This window comes from Oncorhynchus gorbuscha, linkage group LG03, assembly GCF_021184085.1.
Source record: "Oncorhynchus gorbuscha isolate QuinsamMale2020 ecotype Even-year linkage group LG03, OgorEven_v1.0, whole genome shotgun sequence".
Lineage (NCBI taxonomy): Eukaryota > Metazoa > Chordata > Actinopteri > Salmoniformes > Salmonidae > Oncorhynchus > Oncorhynchus gorbuscha.
This window is the reverse complement of record NC_060175.1, coordinates 45,896,471-45,914,023: the sequence shown is the minus strand read 5'-3', so window position 1 is coordinate 45,914,023 and position 17,553 is coordinate 45,896,471. Positions and strand designations below refer to the sequence as shown.

At 42.9% G+C, this 17,553-nt stretch overlaps 1 protein-coding gene across 1 annotated transcript in view; it reads left to right on the top strand.

Annotated features, from left to right (window-relative positions):
* LOC124031429 (succinate--CoA ligase [GDP-forming] subunit beta, mitochondrial-like) overlaps window positions 1-17,553 on the top strand; it is a 149,012-nt gene that overhangs the window by 34,370 nt on the left and 97,089 nt on the right. The window contains exon 2 of the mRNA XM_046342652.1: window positions 11,362-11,503. Within this exon, the coding sequence (XP_046198608.1) occupies window positions 11,362-11,503 (142 nt within the window). The remainder of the gene's footprint in view (window positions 1-11,361; window positions 11,504-17,553) is intronic.

Sequence of the window (17,553 nt, the reverse complement as noted above, 5' to 3'; positions counted from 1 at the left end):
GTTAAGCTTTCCCAAAGTAGGTCCCACACTGTCCCCGCTCCCTCGTCGCTGCTCGCATCGGCCAATGGTCCTCCCGCACGCCCCAATGTGCTCTGTGCATCTCGTTCATCTTGAGTTAGTAATGACTTAACCTTGACTCAGCAGTGACTTGACTTCGCTGTGACTTTTCCATGACTTACAGCACTTTACTGCAAAAAGAGTCGAACAGGAAATTAAATCAAATGAAAGAGAATCCTGTGAAAGTACATACTGTATGTGCCTGAAAATACTTTCAAAAGAGAATGGGAATGGCAAGCAAACTATGGAAATGCAATTTAAACGACAATCACCATGTTTTCTCTCTCGCTGGGGCTTCAAGAGTACAAATGTTGGCACTGTAGTACTTCCTATGACAAATCACAAGCTAATCATGTGTCCCTGCATGTTGTCCCTTTTGTGGTGAAAGAAACGCACAGAAATAACTGCATTTAGGCAGAGAGAAGAGGCAATGGGATAAAAGGGCTATTTGTGAGAGTGCCCAGGTAAAGCGTGGCTTTAGACTTTCCTTGGTATAACAGTGGTTATACAGACCGGTATGTGGATGTTAGTGTACTGGGGAATAAAGTGCTGTGGGGGTGTCTCACTCCTCTATTGTTTGGTGCATGCTAACTGTTAGCGCCTGGAGGGACTCCGCCAGCCTCACTTCCTATTCAGCAGCTGTTATTTTGGGATCTTTTTCTCCCTCTTTGGTAGGAGAGACTAGCCATCCCTAATGGCTCTGAAGTGTGTTTTCTGCTCCCCCTCTCCAACTGTTCGCCAGGTACATGACAGCTGCTTTATTTATGCTGGTGTTTTTCAGGTTGCCTGGAATTAAAAGGAGTAACAAAGTAACTTTTCTCTCCTCGGCAGACTTTGTCAGAGCTTGTCAGGTCAGATTTAATATTGAGCTCCACTGGTTTTATTACCCCAAACTCATGCTAGCCTGTTAATGATCTACTCACAGATGTGAGAGCTCTCAAGGTGATGTTGGATCTGAAATGTAACCCATTCCATCCTAAAGATGTCTCCTTTCTGTTTAGTCCTCAGACCCAACACCACTTCTCCTTTTACAATGTTATTATTTTAAGAGACAGGTGTTATTATGCTGAAACACTGTAGGCTAGTTCTTTCTGCGGACTTCATAACACTCAGCGTGGGCTGTGAATTACTAGGGATCTCACAATACGATATCACAATACTTAGACAAGGATTCTCACGATTCCATACTGTATGTATTGCAATTTGATACTGTGATTTAAAAATATATATATACAGTGCCTTGCAAAAGTATTCGGCCCCCTTGAACTTTGCGACCTTTTGCCACATTTCAGGCTTCAAACATAAAGATATAAAACTGTATGGGGGACACAATCATGAAGTGGAACGACATTTATTGGATATTAACTTTTTTAACAAATCAAAAACTGAAAAATTGGGCGTGCAAAATTATTCAGCCCCTTTACTTTCAGTGCAGCAATCTCTCTCCAGAAGTTCAGTGAGGATCTCTGAATGATCCAATGTTGACCTAAATGACTAATGATGATAAATACAATCCACCTGTGTGTAATTAAGTCTCCGTATAAATGCACCTGCACTGTGATAGTCTCAGAGGTCTGTTAAAAGCGCAGAGCGCATCATGAAGAACAAGGAACATGCCAGGCAGGTCCGAGATACTGTTGAGAAGAAGTTTAAAGCCGGATTTGGATACAAAAAGATTTCCCAAGCTTTAAACATCCCAAGGAGCACTGTGCAAGCGATAATATTGAAATGGAAGGAGTATCAGACCACTGCAAATCTACCAAGACCTGGCCGTCCCTCAACTTTCAGCTCATACAAGAAGACTGATCAGAGATGCAGCCAAGAGGCCCATGATCACTCTGGATGAACTGCAGAGATCTACAGCTGAGGTGGGAGACTCTGTCCATAGGACAACAATCAGTTGTATATTGCACAAATCTGGCCTTTATGGAAGAGTGGCAAGAAGAAAGCCATTTCTTAAAGATATCCATAAAAAGTGTCATTTAAAGTTTGCCACAAGCCACCTGGGAGACACACCAAACATGTGGAAGAAGGTGCTCTGGTCAGATGAAACCAAAATTGAACTTTTTGGCAACAATGCAAAACGTTATGTTTGGCGTAAAAGCAATACAGCTCATCACCCTGAACATACCATCCCCACTGTCAAACATGGTGGTGGCAGCATCATGGGTTGGGCCTGCTTTTCTTCAGCAGGGACAGGGAAGATGGTTAAAATTGATGGGAAGATGGATGGAGCCAAATACAGGACCATTCTGGAAGAAAACCTGATGGAGTCTGCAAAAGACCTGAGACTGGGACGGAGATTTGTCTTCCAACAAGACAATGATCCAAAATATAAAGCAAAATCTACAATGGAATGGTTCAAAAATAAACATATCCAGGTGTTAGAATGGCCAATTCAAAGTCCAGACCTGAATCCAATCGAGAATCCGTGGAAAGAACTGAAAACTGCTGTTCACAAATGCTCTCCATCCAACTTCACTGAGCTCGAGCTGTTTTGCAAGGAGGAATGGGAAAAAATTCAGTCTCTCGATGTGCAAAACTGATAGATATACCCCAAGCGACTTACAGCTGTAATCGCAGCAAAGTGGCGCTACAAAGTATTAACTTAAGGGGGCTGAATCATTTTGCACGCCCAATTTTTCAGTTTTTGATTTGTTAAAAAAGTTTTAAATATCCAATAAATGTCGTTCCACTTCATGATTGTGTCCCACTTGTTGTTGATTCTTCACAAAAAAATAGTTTTATATCTATGTTTGAAGCCTGAAATGTGGCAAAAGGTCGCAAAGTTCAAGGGGGCCGAATACTTTCGCAAGTCACTGTATATATATTTATTTATTTATTACGATTCGATGTTCCAAACATATTGCTCACGACATGTCTGCTGCAGAGAGACGAGAGGGAATGAGAAAACGAGTTCTCATCGGTCATGGAAATTAAAGTGCTGGAAAAGAAATGTTCTCCTTACTTAAAATGAAGATGGAGGACAAGCTATAAAAACACAAATACTGGAGTTTTGGTGCAGGCACAGCCGACTAGCTCAAAAATATATTGTGGTATTGTCAAAAATAATATTGCGATATCGTGTAAAAAAAATATACCGAATATGTTGCCGAACTGTATACATTTTTTTTCTCCAACACGAGTGTGCACTTGTTCTAAAATATGTGTATGTATTGAAGTTCAGGTGAGATATTATTTAAAATGCCACTCTCACATCTGAACTTCAACACACGCACTTACCACACACACATAGCCAGTGTTCACAGAGTTTAGACTACAAGGTGACTAAGAGGAGGGAAGTCCATGGAGTCCCAGAGAGAAACTCACACTTTGTGCCAATAAGTAAATGACAGGGAACTTGTTTCTGTTTGCCTCATGGAGCTTTGGAACATGTTCCTCTAAAGTGAAGTCGACATGAGAGCGAGAATGCAGTGTGTTAGCTTTTTAAACAAGGACATAGGCCAGACAGTCACAACACACAACTCACCCACTAACACGCAACACTGCCTCCACTCACTTATAACATGCAACACCTAACACTACTAGATGAGGAACAAACCATCAGACTGAATACTGGTTGTTACTGTGTTTCTAAAAAAAGACCCCAGAGAAGTTTCACGAGAGGGTCAGCTCTGAGCTCAGTCTGTGGCTTTGAATAACTTAAGTGTGGGTAAATGCGTTGCCCAAAGTAGGACAAGAGAAGGGTTTTGAATGGAAGCATTGGACGCGAAAAGCAATTCATATTATATCTGGTGCCCTGCCATTGAACTGTTCTACTCCAGTGAGACAGACCGTCTGGCCATTATGACTGTAGGATGGCGCAAGTGTGCCACTGCCATGGGGACTGATGTCATTTTGTTTCACCCTAGAACTTCTCAGACACCCCCTTCAAAGAAAGAAAATAGGCCTACGTGTGGAAGACGATTCCTTCCAGGCAGAGCCACAGGACACGCATATGCCCCTCATTATTCAGTGATGTAAGGGAGACTAATCAGCATACTGTAGTAGGCCTAGACCGCTTCCTATGGACGTTTCTGCCCTAATGAAGTCTCCACTGCGCCTTACTTGGAAGGGGGTAGCAGTGAACAATGCATGCAATACAATACCCCCCCCCCCTGTGGTTTACATATCTTTCCACACTAAAAAGTTGGAATAATACTGTGACATTCTGAATATGATAATAATGCTATTTTAGTTTAAGAGCTGTTTGAAGACGGCCTGATATATCAGCCTTGGTGGGATGACGTTTTGGTAACATCACCATGCAGTAAATTAGTTAATAGACCAATAACAAAGAGTTTCAAACCTCTCTGCCAATAACAGCACATTTTCAGTTTCCCCCCCTGACCACTCCCACCCAGACAGTCCTAGCAAAATTCTTGCTTTAGAAATTGCCCTTTTGCTAAGAAGCTATTTTTGTTTAATTCTGACCATTTTAATTGAGGAAGGTACTTAAGTACAGTAAGTTACGCAGAAATTATTTGATAAAGGGATAAAATGGATGCATTGGACCCAATGGACACAATTCATTCTTTAGAAAGTCGTTTGGTCTATGCACAATGTACTTCTTATGAATGCACATACTATTTTCTTCATAAACTACTTAAAACTAATTGAATGGATGACTAGAAAGGTAGATTTGAACACATTGATTTAAATAAGTCTTACTGTGGGCTATTGTTGCACATTTTGGAGAATATTCAGAGGTGGAAACTTTCCATGGGAATTTAAAAACCATTTAAATGTGATGTTTTTTTGCATTGGATATATTTACCATATCATATGGAGAAAGTAGTAGACATAATTGCTAATTATTAAATCCTTCCAATAGAAAAAAACTACTTTAGTTTAATTAAATAAGTTGACTGTTCAAATGGTATGATTTCACTGAACAAAAAAAGGGAATATTGAATGATCCCCCAATGATCCATCGCATCTCCCAAACACGTTTTCAACATACATCTGTAAAATGATAGTCTAGAAACTAAAGGGGAAAGAGCCTCAGATCCACCAAGTCCCTTCCACCAGGTGGCTGATGAGATGTTGGCACGACTGCCATATTGCATATCCATCCCAAAGCCCTTGCTTGGAAGTGTACTTCGCCTGACTGCCAAGAACCTTGCCTTCATCCAGACCAAGGTGGCAAGACATGGGAGAGATGACACCTATAGGCCTTGTTGATCTCTGCACCAGACAGGATGCTCTTGCCTACTTGGGGTCCAACATGTACGCTGCGGCGTGTATGTGCTTCATTTTGATGTATTTCAGAACTGCTGTTTCCTCTGCTTGAAGCAACATTGAAAAACAAGGGCAGTACGGATTTCTTCTTACATCTGCAAGCAGAGTCTGGTCATCAGACAGGATGGCATTGTCTCCCTCATTCGGTGTGATGGCGTTGCTGTAGGTTTCAGGAGTTTCAGGCTGCTTACCACTCTCTCCCAAAATAAATCATCCAGGAGGATCCTCTTGATGGGGATGTACATATCGGTAGAACACCGACAGAGTGTTCTAGAGTAGAACACTAATTAACTCAGAGTGTACTTTCACAAAGTGCAATGGCACTGGGACAAAACCCATTTCAATACCCTGCACTAACACCCTGGAACCACAGTATGTATCGTCAGATAAGGGCAACACATCAGACAATATAAACGACTGCGCCGCACCAGTATCTCTAAGGATTTTAACCGGTCGTTGAGACGCTTCGTCATTCGTTAGGGACACAAACCCCTCGAAAATGAATGGTTCATAACGGCGGTCGGGGACTGAGACTTTCAAACTACAGTTACCCTGAGGCACCTGTTTTGTTGCCAACCTCTTAACCGTACGAATTAGAGCAACACCTGTTGGTGGCTTGGCACGAAGAGGCATCCCTTGTTTGCGTTTAAGCAGGAAGCAATCATTAATCACAGGTCCTACTTTATGACAATAGAAACAGGGACGCTCATTCTTCTGGCGTGCTTGATATACTACTGCTGGCCGACTAGGGCTAAAGGTAGGAAACTCAGTGGCTCTACTCTCGGTTTGAGCCGAAAACACACTCTTGTGCGTCAACACAAACTCGTCTGCCAACACAGACGCTTCTGCCAGACAGGATACTTTCTGTTCGTTTAGGTAAACTACAATGCGTTCGGGTAAGCAATTTTTAAACTCTTCCAACAACATTAACTCCCGGAGAGAGTTGAAATCAGTTACCTTACTAGCAGCATGCCATTTATCAAACAGATTTCCCTTGTCTCTAGCAAATTCCACATAAGTCTTACTAGAAGACTTTCTATGAGACCTACATCTCTGTCGGTATGCCTCAGGCACAAGCTCATAGGCACGAAGAACAATGGCTTTGACCACTTCATAATTCAAACTGTCCTCCAGAGGTAACGCTGACAAAACCTCTTGGGCTTTACCAGTTAATTTACACTGAAGTAATAGGCACCATACCTCTTCAGGCCATTTCAATGCTACGGCTATACGCTCAAATACACAAAAATAGGAGTCAACCTCTGACTCTCTGAACAAAGGTACTAAGGCAATCTGCCTACTAATGTCAAACGTGTTTGAGGACACAGTAGGTGAGGACGGCTCACAAACAGGCACAGTAGGACCGGAGGCTAGCCTCGCTGTCTCTGCCTCCAGTTCCATCTGGCGCATTTTGAACTCCAACTGCCTTTGTTCTCTGTCTGCCTCAATTTTACACATCTCCAAATGCCGTTGTTCTCGTTCTTTTTCTGCCTCTATTTTACACATCTCCAACTGGAGTCTCTTGCCTAATTTGGGCTCTCTCTTCCACCTCCAGTTGGAACTGTGCTAAACGGACATCCCTCCTGGCATCACCATTTGACAGTGGGGAGAGTGGATCAAAACGGGACAATGTGGCTGGTGTTTTAGCCTCTCCCTCATTATCAGACACCAATGGGCTTACAGGAGCAGCAACATCCCCTACAGGGGTAGTAGACTCAGGCAGCGGTAACACAAGCACCTGCTCTTCCAACAATACATTTAATACTAGCCGTTTAACCTCCGCCTTAACTAAACTCTGCGGAATCGATACTGAATAATGGTCAGCCAAGGTCATTAAATCAACTCTACGACATTTGTCAAAAACCTCCCACGAAGGGTTATCCAAAAAGGATCTCAAATCAAAAGTAGTCATTTTACACTACTTCACAAGTGCCAAAGAAAATAGCAAACACTAATGCTACTTCAGCTATGACGCTCAACACTGAACTATACCACTACAACAATCTACATGAGCGGCATGGGTGTCAGTTATGACAGATCCCGGACGAGGCTCCACTTATGTTACGAATCCCTTTTGGCCCGACAGTCTAGGGGGGATGGTAATGAGACCCGTAACATAACTCATGCAAATTATTATTGTGACAAAGTAAAAGTGTGCACGAAATAACCACGACAACAGAAATCTACCGTCAAACTCCAGGTTTATTTATAAACACACGGTAATGGGGGGAGGAGGAAAAGGGGCTGAGCTGGACCCAAGGAAAGAAACAATAAATATACAAAAACACACCCCTAAGCTAGACTAGCCTACTTTAACAACAGCTAACTAACCAAAAATACAGTGGGTGGTCCGCCCAGTTCTAACTAGTGTATTTAACAAAGTTCACCTACGGGTAGTGTATGCCCATGGGCGACTTTTCTTGGTTTCCCCCTTTTCCCACCAGCAAACAAACAAACACCATAACCAAAAACAATACTCGCAGGTGATGACAAAGTGCTATGGAGGTGCTTTAAACAAAAGAGAGGTTAAGACACAAAGCGAGAGTGAAACACAGAGACCTACAGACATGGCATTTACAGAGAGATTGAGCTGAGCTGAGCTTTAGAACAAACAAATGATGGGGTTTTTAAACCATGGGGAAGGAACTGTGATAGGTCAGGAAATAGGAGGAGGTGTGTCTTCTGATTGATGATTGATTGTTGACTGATTGGGGAGTGATGGTTTTCACCTGTGAGGGGAGAAGGAGAGAAAAGAAACACACACACAGGATACACACACACAGGATAACTGTATCCGTAACACTGTGATATGGCCAATTCTTGGAGAGACTCCTTCCCCTCCAGGAGGGGAACAACATGATGACAATACCACCCCAACGGGTGTTGCTGGGCAGCTTCAATGTGGTGCTCTTATTCTTCTCACTTTGTTTGGTGAGGTAGATTGCTACTATAACTTGATGACTCTTCACATGCCTAACCATTTCCTTGGCTCTCTTGTAGAGTGTATCCATTGTTTTCAGTGCCATGATGTCCTTGAGAAGCAGATTCAATGCATGAGCAGCACAGCCAATGGGTGTGATGTGAGGGTAGGACTCCTCCACTTTAGACCAAGCAGCCTTCATGGTCGCAGAATTGTCCGTCACCAGTGCAAATACCTTCTGTGGTCCAATGTCATTAATGACTGCCTTCAGCTCATCTGCAATGTAGAGACCGGTGTGTCTGTTGTCCCTTGTGTCTGTGCTCTTGTAGAATACTGGTTGAGGGGTGGAGATGATGTAGTTAATTATTCCTTGCACACAAACAATTGACCACCCACCAGAGATGATTGCAATACAGTCTGCTTTCTCTATGCTTTGCTTGACCTTCACTTGAACTCTGTTGAACTCTGCATCCAGCAAATCCGTAGATTAAGCATGTCTGGTTGGAGGGGTGTATGCTGGGCGAAGAACATTCAGAAATCTCTTCCAATACACATTGCCTGTGAGCATCAGAGGTGAACCAGTTGCATAAACAGCTCGAGCAAGACATTCATCAGCATTTCTCTGACTACGTTCCTCCATTGAGTAAAAAAAAACTTCTGATTCCAGAAGGACCATGAGTTGTTGCTATCGATAAGGTGTCTGATTCATAATTTTTACCTCGAATAGAAGTAGAGGTACTTTTGTCGGAGGTTGCTTGTTGTGAGGGAACTTTATGCACTTGGTCAGATTCTGTATCTTTGTTGCATTCTTCTCATATGATTTGGCATAGTATTTGCAAATGTACACAGCTTTTCCTTCTACATTAGCTGCAGTGAAATGTCTCCACACATCGGATAGTGCCCTTAACACTTTCCTGTAAAGATTAGAGAAAAATGAGTAGAGAAACAACAAATACAATTCCAGGTACATATATTAGTTAAGCAGTTAGATTAAACAACTCATTTTGTAAACTAAATGTTTTAAAATGAAGCATGTATGGAAACAGGTGACTTAACATTCCTCAGTTAGCAGGCTCAAACAAGCTAAATCCCACATGGTAGCAAAAACTAACTAGCAGAAATTGTTAACAAGATAGAAATGATTTTAAACAGATTTTGCTGTAGGCTACTATTTACTAGTTAACCCCACCCAGTATTGTAAGTTCAAACTTACCAGAAAGCATGTAGTCCTTGGCTCAGACAGTGTAGTTGGGTGGGCTCAATACCATATCATTACTGTGCAAGAGCTTGAGAATCAGCTGTACATGTGATGGAAGAGTGCACGGTGTATGCAAAGGGTTGCAATTCCATTGAATTGGGGATAGTTTAACCAAAATTTGCCACAAGACCTAGAATTGCCTTATGTTTATCCCACAAAAAGGTTCACCGTTATAAACTAACTAACTAACTAACTTTGAAGAATTTAAGCAAAATTCCCCGACTTAATTTCCCTTGGTAAATTTCCGTGAATTTCCTGGAAAGTTTACGACCCTTTGCAACCCTACTGTGGGCTAACTTATTGATGTTCACACTGTCATGCAGCCTACTGTAGATATGTGTTATAAGAAGTGTGGGTTTGACCTTGTTGCCTTGCTTCCCCTGTGAGGTTAAGCAGGGTCAGAGTTCCTCCCTTCAGTTGGTCGTGGATGCCGTTGAGATGGCCTAGTGCTCTCAGCCCGTCTCCTCTCTCCTCTTCTCATGAATGATGGAGAGGCTCCCAGGCAGCTCTGTTTGAGAGTTAGTGCTTCGGTTTGGCCTTGTCAGACCCCTCGCACCACTAAGTCAGATGGCAGCAGCCCCTCCCCTTCCACTCCTCATCTGCATCAGCCTTCAGTCAACCCTTCCTTGTCAGGATTCATTTTTTAAAGGATGTCTGAAATATGGCTTGTTTGATCAGCCCCTCAGACTTTGTTACACTTGAGGAGGCCTTCATTATTCATCAGCGGGGCTTGTAGTGGATCACGACGGGATTACGCCTGCTGGAGTCACACACACGTTCTTAAGCAGGGATGGAATAAGAAAAGAGAAATTAATTATCATTTGCAAAATGCATTATCATGTGGCAAGTGACTCTTTTTGCTTCTTGAAAGTACAATATCTTGAACTTGACTGCTGACAAGCAAAACATTTTGGGACTATCACCAGTGGACTAATGGGAATTTTTTGTTGTGCAAAATATAGTTTTTTAAGTAGATTTTACTTTTAAGTCTTGGAAATTCGGCACAGTTTTATATATATATATATATTTCCATTACGGCAATGGCTTTGTTTTCCTTAACGATGTTAGACTGACTGCAGTCGGGGTAATGTGCCCATCTGACAACACTGAGGGCGTTTAACCTTAACACAGGTGTCTCACAGTAAAACCTGTCTGTTTAATAGTGCCAACAGCTGGAGCTGACAGCCTAGCTGCATCTGCTGACTGAGCAAACAGTTTGAACACATCCTAGGCCTGTCTACCGGTCTCATTATGGGGGATGGAGAGGCAGGGAAAAGGGAGGCAGAAAGGGTGGAGAGATGGGAATGAATGCACTCTGGAGAACTGAACATAAGTAAGGCTTAATCAGACACACCTGCACTTCCGGTATGGTTATTCCTCTAACCGAGAGTCAGTCAAACCTTTATCAACGTTTGGGCATATTTAGAATTCCCGAACATCACCAGATGTTGAAACAGCGGCTTGTGCAGTGCAAAGTAATCTTTGCATGTAGGCCTAATTTGAAACTGAAACAGAAATCTTAAGCTGTCACTAAGGATACTCCTCACAGAAAACCTGTGCCTGTTTAGCCATGTTCTTAGTAGTAGTAGTACTTTCCGGGGAATAGAAAACCAAGGTTAATCTCTTATGGCCTCAACTGCTTCCTGATGTTGGATTCCTTCTAGCTTCCTAGTGTTTAGCTAATTACGTCTTCCACTAAATATTTGGTTACTTTTAACAACACATTTCAGCAATTCTCTCTCTCTCTCTCTCTCTCTCTCTCTCTCTCTCTCTCTCTCTCTCTCTCTCTCTCTCTCTCTCTCTCTCTCTCTCTCTCTCTCTCTCTCTCTCTCTCTCTCTCTCTCTCTCTCTCTCTCCCTCTTTGCCGCTGTCTCCCTCTCTGCAGTGTGCACGGGTGAGTTCCAGGCGATGGCTGAACCTGCAGGAGTATCAGAGCAAGAAGCTGATGCAGGAGAGTGGGGTTACAGTCCAGCGCTTCTACGTGGCTGACAATGCCCCCGACGCCCTGCAGGCTGCCAAGAGACTCGGTGAGTGGACATCACACACTTAGGCCCAGCCTACACTAAAACTGCAGTCTACTGCAACACTGGGTGTCATTCAGACTTAAACCATGGCAATATGCTCTAGGGCTACACAGGGCCAAGGTTGCAGGTGTGGCATTAATCAAACATGGTATATTGTGTAAAGCAAACAAAATCTTCCGGTGTCACTATTCTGCGGTTTGTTTGAGGAGCATCCTGACACTGTCGTCACTCTGTTACAGCTCTGTTTACGTAGCAATCCCCAGACAGCCAGCCCTCTTCCAGACGTGCAAACTGCTGTGGTTAATCTTGGCTGAAGTGTTATCAAGTTTAATTGTGTGTGTGAGGTTTGTTTGGGAGCAGGGCCCATGTTCCTTGTGCTCAGTGATCATACAGGCTCAATTCTCGTCACCCCACTCAACCATACTAATTATTTTCACGCACGCACTCTCTCTTCAGATTCACTTTCACTTCTTCTCGCTCTCTCTGTCTGCCTTTCTGTATTAATAAGATTTTATTACACACACACACACACACACACACACACACACACACACACACACACACACACACACACACACACACACACACACACACACACACACACACACACACACACACACACACACACACACACACACACACACACACACACGTTATTCTATCCTCGTGGGGACCTCAAATTAATTTCCATTCAAAATTATATTTTCCCTAACCCTTACCATAGCCCTGACCTTATCTGGAACCCTAAACCTTACTCCTAAACGCCTAGAAGAACCAACACACACATACACACACACACACTCATATTTTTAATTCAGTGTCCATGTTGTGGACAGCCATCTCAAGCACATTGTTGTTGGCCAGTGAGATGTTGGGCACTAAGGGCCTGCCTGGGGAGTTCTCAGTGTCTTGGCGGTGATGCGAGCCAAGCTAAACGGAGGAGGAGGTGTAATATCTCTGTGACAGTCCCAGTTGTGCTCTCTTTCACTCAGCGTTGAGAGAAGGGGACATGCAGTTGGACGGGGCCCAGATATTGAGCCCTCAGCAGACCTCTACTCTGCCCAGACCCTCTGGCTGCTGTAATCTCTGCTTATCTCAACCAACACAATGGGCTTTGCTGCTGTCCTGTAGTGTCCATGTTCACTGCTCTATACTGTAGCTCTCTCTGTCTCTCTCTCTGGTCTGTCTCTCTCTCTGGTCTGTCTCTCTCTCTGGTCTGTCTCTCTCTCTGGTCTGTCTCTCTCTCTGGTCTGTCTCTCTCTCTGGTCTGTCTCTCTCTCTGGTCTGTCTCTCTCTCTGGTCTGTCTGTTTTCTTGGTGACAGGGGGCAGTGTTTTCACGTTCGGATGAAATGCATGCCCAAATTCAACTGCTTGCTACTCATCCCCAGAAGATAAGATATGCATATGATTAGTATATTTGGATAGTAAACACTCTGCAGTTTCTAAAACTGTTTGAATCATGTCTGTGAGTATAACAGAACTTATTTAGCAGGTGAAACCCCGAGGACAAACCATTCAGATTTTTTCTTTGAGGTCACTCTCTTTTCAATGGGTTTTCATTGGGAATCGAAGGGACCTTCTTGCAGTTCCTATTTCTTCCACTGGATGTTACCAGTCTTTAGAAATTGGTTGAGGTTTTTCCTTTGTGTAATGAAGAAGTACGGCCTTGAAGTGTACTGTTAGAGGCGCGTGACCAGAAAGCATGCTACAGTTTGTATTCCTCCTGTATTGGACACCCAGTCTTCAATTTTATCGATTATTTACGTAAAAAAATACCGAAAGTTGTATTACAGAAGTGTATTACAGAAGTAGTTTGTCAAAACATTTCAAAGTTTACAGGTACCTTCTGAGATATTTTGTAGTCACGTTGCGCAAGTTGGAACCTGTGTTTTTCTGGATCAAACGCGCCACATAAATGGACATTTTGGATATATATTGTCGGAATTAATCGAACAAAAGGACCATTTGTGATGTTGATGGGACATATTTGAGTGCCAACCAAAGAAGCTCGTCAAAGGTAAGGCATTAATTATATTTTTATTTCTGCGTTTTGTGTCGCGCCTGCAGAGTTGAAATATGCTTTTCTCTCTTTGTTTTCTATGGTGCTATCCTCAGATAATAGCATTGTTTGCTTTCGCCGAAAAGCCTTTTTGAAATCTGACATGTTAGCTGGATTCACAACATGTGTAGCTTTAATTTGCACTCACAAGACACCCAGTTACACAATAAATGTTCCTTTTTGTTCGATAAAGATTCCTTTTTATATCCAAAAACCTCCATTTGGTTGGCGTGTTTTGTTCAGAAATCCACAGGCTCTTGCAGGTCATGACGGGCAGATGAAAATTCCAAATAGTATCCGTAAAGTTCGTAGAAACATGTCAAACGTTTTTTATATTCAATCCTCAGGTTGTTTTACAATAAATAATCAATAATATTTCAACCGGACCGTAGCTTTTTCAATAGGAGAGCGAGAGAAAATGTCTGCTTCAAGCTGTTGCGCATGCAAAACTCTAGGGACACACAGCCATCCATTGACGCGATGTGATCGTTCTCGCTCATTTTTCAGAATGCAAGGCTGAAACTATGTCTAAAGACTGTTCACACCATGTGGAAGCCATAGGGAAAGGAATCTGGTTGATACCCCTTTAAATGGAGGGAAGGCATGCAATGGAACAGGGAGCTTGCAAAGTAAGAGGCACTTCCGGGTTGGATTTTCCTTAGGTTTTCACTTGCAATATCAGTTCTGTTAACCTCTTGCTCCTACCTGGCACGCAGGCATCCCATCTAGAGCTCTGGAAATGCAAATGCGCTACGCTAAATGCTAATAGTATTAGTTAAAACTCAAACGTTCATTAAAATACACATGTAGGGTATTGAATTAAAGCTACACTCGTTGTGAATCCAGGCAACAAGTCAGATTTAAAAGATTTAAAATGCTTTTCGGCGAAAGCATGAGAAGCTATTATCTGATAGCATGTAACACCCCAAAAGACCCGCAAGGGACGTAAACAAAATAATTAGCATAGTCGTCGCTACACAAACCGCACAAATAAAATATAAAACATTCATTACCTTTGACCATCTTCTTTGTTGGAACTCCTAGATGTCCCATAATCACTATTGGGTCTTTTTTTCGATTAAATCGGTCCATATATAGCCTAGATATCGATCTATGAAGACTGTGTGATAAATGAAAAAAAATAGCGTCTTATAACGTAACGTCATTTTTTAAAATAAAAAAAGTTGACGATAAACTTTCACAAAACACTTTGAAATACTTTTGTAATGCAACTTTAGGTATTAGTAAACGTTAATAAGCGATCAAATTGATCACGAGGCGAAGTATATTCTTTAACTGTCAGTCTGGAAATAATGTCCGGGTAAATCTCAACCAAAATATCCGATCGGAGACCGGAAGAACTGCGCTGCCTTGCGTCTGTTTTGACCAAGAAACAAATAGTAGGCAAATGACAAGACTCTAGACAACGTGTGGAAGCTGTAGGTATTGCAACCTCAGCCCCATTAAATGTAGTTCACCTTTAACAATGGGTTCAAGTCGTGCATTAATATATTTTTCCATTTTCAGTGATCAGATTGTCCTGCACGTTTCGATGAAACACACGTTCTGTTATAGTCACAGCCGTGATTTAACCAGTTTTATAAACGTCTGAGTGTTTTCTATCCACACATACTAATCATATGCATATACTATATTCCTGGCCTGAGTAGCAGGGCGCTGAAATGTGGCGCGATTTTTAACAGAATGTTCGAAAAATTAGAGGGTCGACTTAAGAGGTTAAACTCACAGACAATATTTAGACCGTTTTGGAAACTCTAGAGTGTTTTCTATCCTAACCTGACAATTATATGCATATTCTAGCTTCTGGGCCTGAAAAATAGGCCGTTTTATTTGGGTGCGTTTTTCATCTAAATACTTCCCCCTACACTCAACAGGTTAAAGCGTCAGCATGCTTCAGATCGCAAACTCCCTTTAAAAGACTTTCAATTGAAAAACAAGAAAAAAGCGGCAATAGTACTGTTTAGTACTATTTTTTGCTGAAGAGATCTTAGTCACGCAATTATACATTCAATTAAGATGTTTGGTGCAGTATTATTGAATGAAAAAATTTGCAAATGAGTCGTCTCTCATTGAATGACAACAAATACCAATCCCTGGTGAAAGGGCATAGATTTTGGCTCCGAACTTCGGCTTACCGCCAGAACAATTTTTCCGTGGCTCGAACCGCAGAAAAACCCCTCACCGAACTCCATAAGGAACAAAAATGTCATCATAATATATGCACAAACTCTACCGAACTGTTTTGGGTGGGGAAACATGCGGACACCTTTTGTGTATTTGTGTCCATCGTCTGCTCTTGGCTTAGTTTTAAAAGGGAGTGACTGGCTATTGATGCCTCGTTAGTGCAGATGACAACGTTTGTCCACTGTGTGTTACACTTCCCAGCCACCTAAGGTCATATGAGTGGATATGTGTGAGAGACGCTTTCTCTTTAATTTGCTTATTTTAGTTGGAATATGTACTGAGCTGCCGTGCTCCCGGTAGACAAAGAGCCAGTCCGTCTCCAGCCCCAGACTCTGAGCAAAGTATCAGGGTCCCTCTGGAGAGGGGGCGGGGGGGGGGGTGCAGCAGCATCACTGGGAGTGGACGTGACCATGCGAAACTCAAATGCATTTCTCTCTCATGCGCACACACACACTCTCACACTCTCTCACTCCCCAATATACTCCCCTCTGTCGGGCTCACTTACCCATAAAGCAGTGGACCTGACAGCTCAATTGGAGCTGTGGTATCTGGAGGTCCACTCCTGTACAGTAGAGCTGTGCTCTCGGAGGTGGATGGTGATTGATTTAGCCATTACCACTTAGGATAAATAACGTAGGGGCTTTTCCGCTTAGATCTTCAGCAGCAACTGCTGTTAAAAGATTCAAGCAGCGGTTCTGGCTTTCTGACGTCGTGTCATAACGATCGCCACATCCATGTTTTTGAGCGAGGTGGCCGAACATTTAGTAACACAAACACAGATGGGCCAACCATAACTAGGCAATCGGTCACGCAAAATAGACACATTTATTGGGCAACTCACTGGGACTGCTGAGTACTGGGTGACTATAGCACCTCTCTCTCGTTTTCCAGAGAGCCACTCTGTGTGACTGACTGACACTGACTTCTGCCTGCCTGCTCAGAGCTAATGACCCAGCAGTACCTGTCCCAAACACAATCCCCCTGCACCGTTCAGTAATCTTTCACTCAGTGTGTGTTTACACACACACCACACACACACACACACACACACACACACACACACACACACACACACACACACACACACACACACACACACACACACACACACACACACACACACACACACACACACACACACACACACACACACACACACACACACACACCATGCCTCTCAACCACATCAACAATAAGATGGTGGCATTAGAGTATGCAGCAGTCGTGCGCTGATTAGGAAATGGAGACTCGATAAATCAACCCCGGAGGGGTTTTTGACACTTCATCTAGCAATGCAGTGCCTCACAATGTGCTGTCGAAATATCCCTCTTTTAAAAACCTATAAGATTGTGAATTTGAGAAGGGGCTGCCTATTTTTGGACATTTCTCAAACACACACACACACACACACACACACACACACACACACACACACACACACACACACACACACACACACACACACACACACACACACACACACACACACACACACACACACACACACACACACACACACACACCAGCAGCCAATGAGCGCATGATTATTTGAGCTACTTTGGATATCACAACCCTGTTGACAGATGCATCTGCTGTGTAAATCTTGATGTATTTTCACTCTAAATTCACTATAATACTGTATTTGTCTTGCCCTGCATGTCCGGGAGCCTTAATGCCTGCCAAGCTTTCTGTCCTCTGAGCAGTGATCAATGAACCAGAGATTGAAAAACATTTGCTCTTGATTTTTGTCTTCTCCACACGTTGAGCTTGTTTGATGAATGGGAGCAA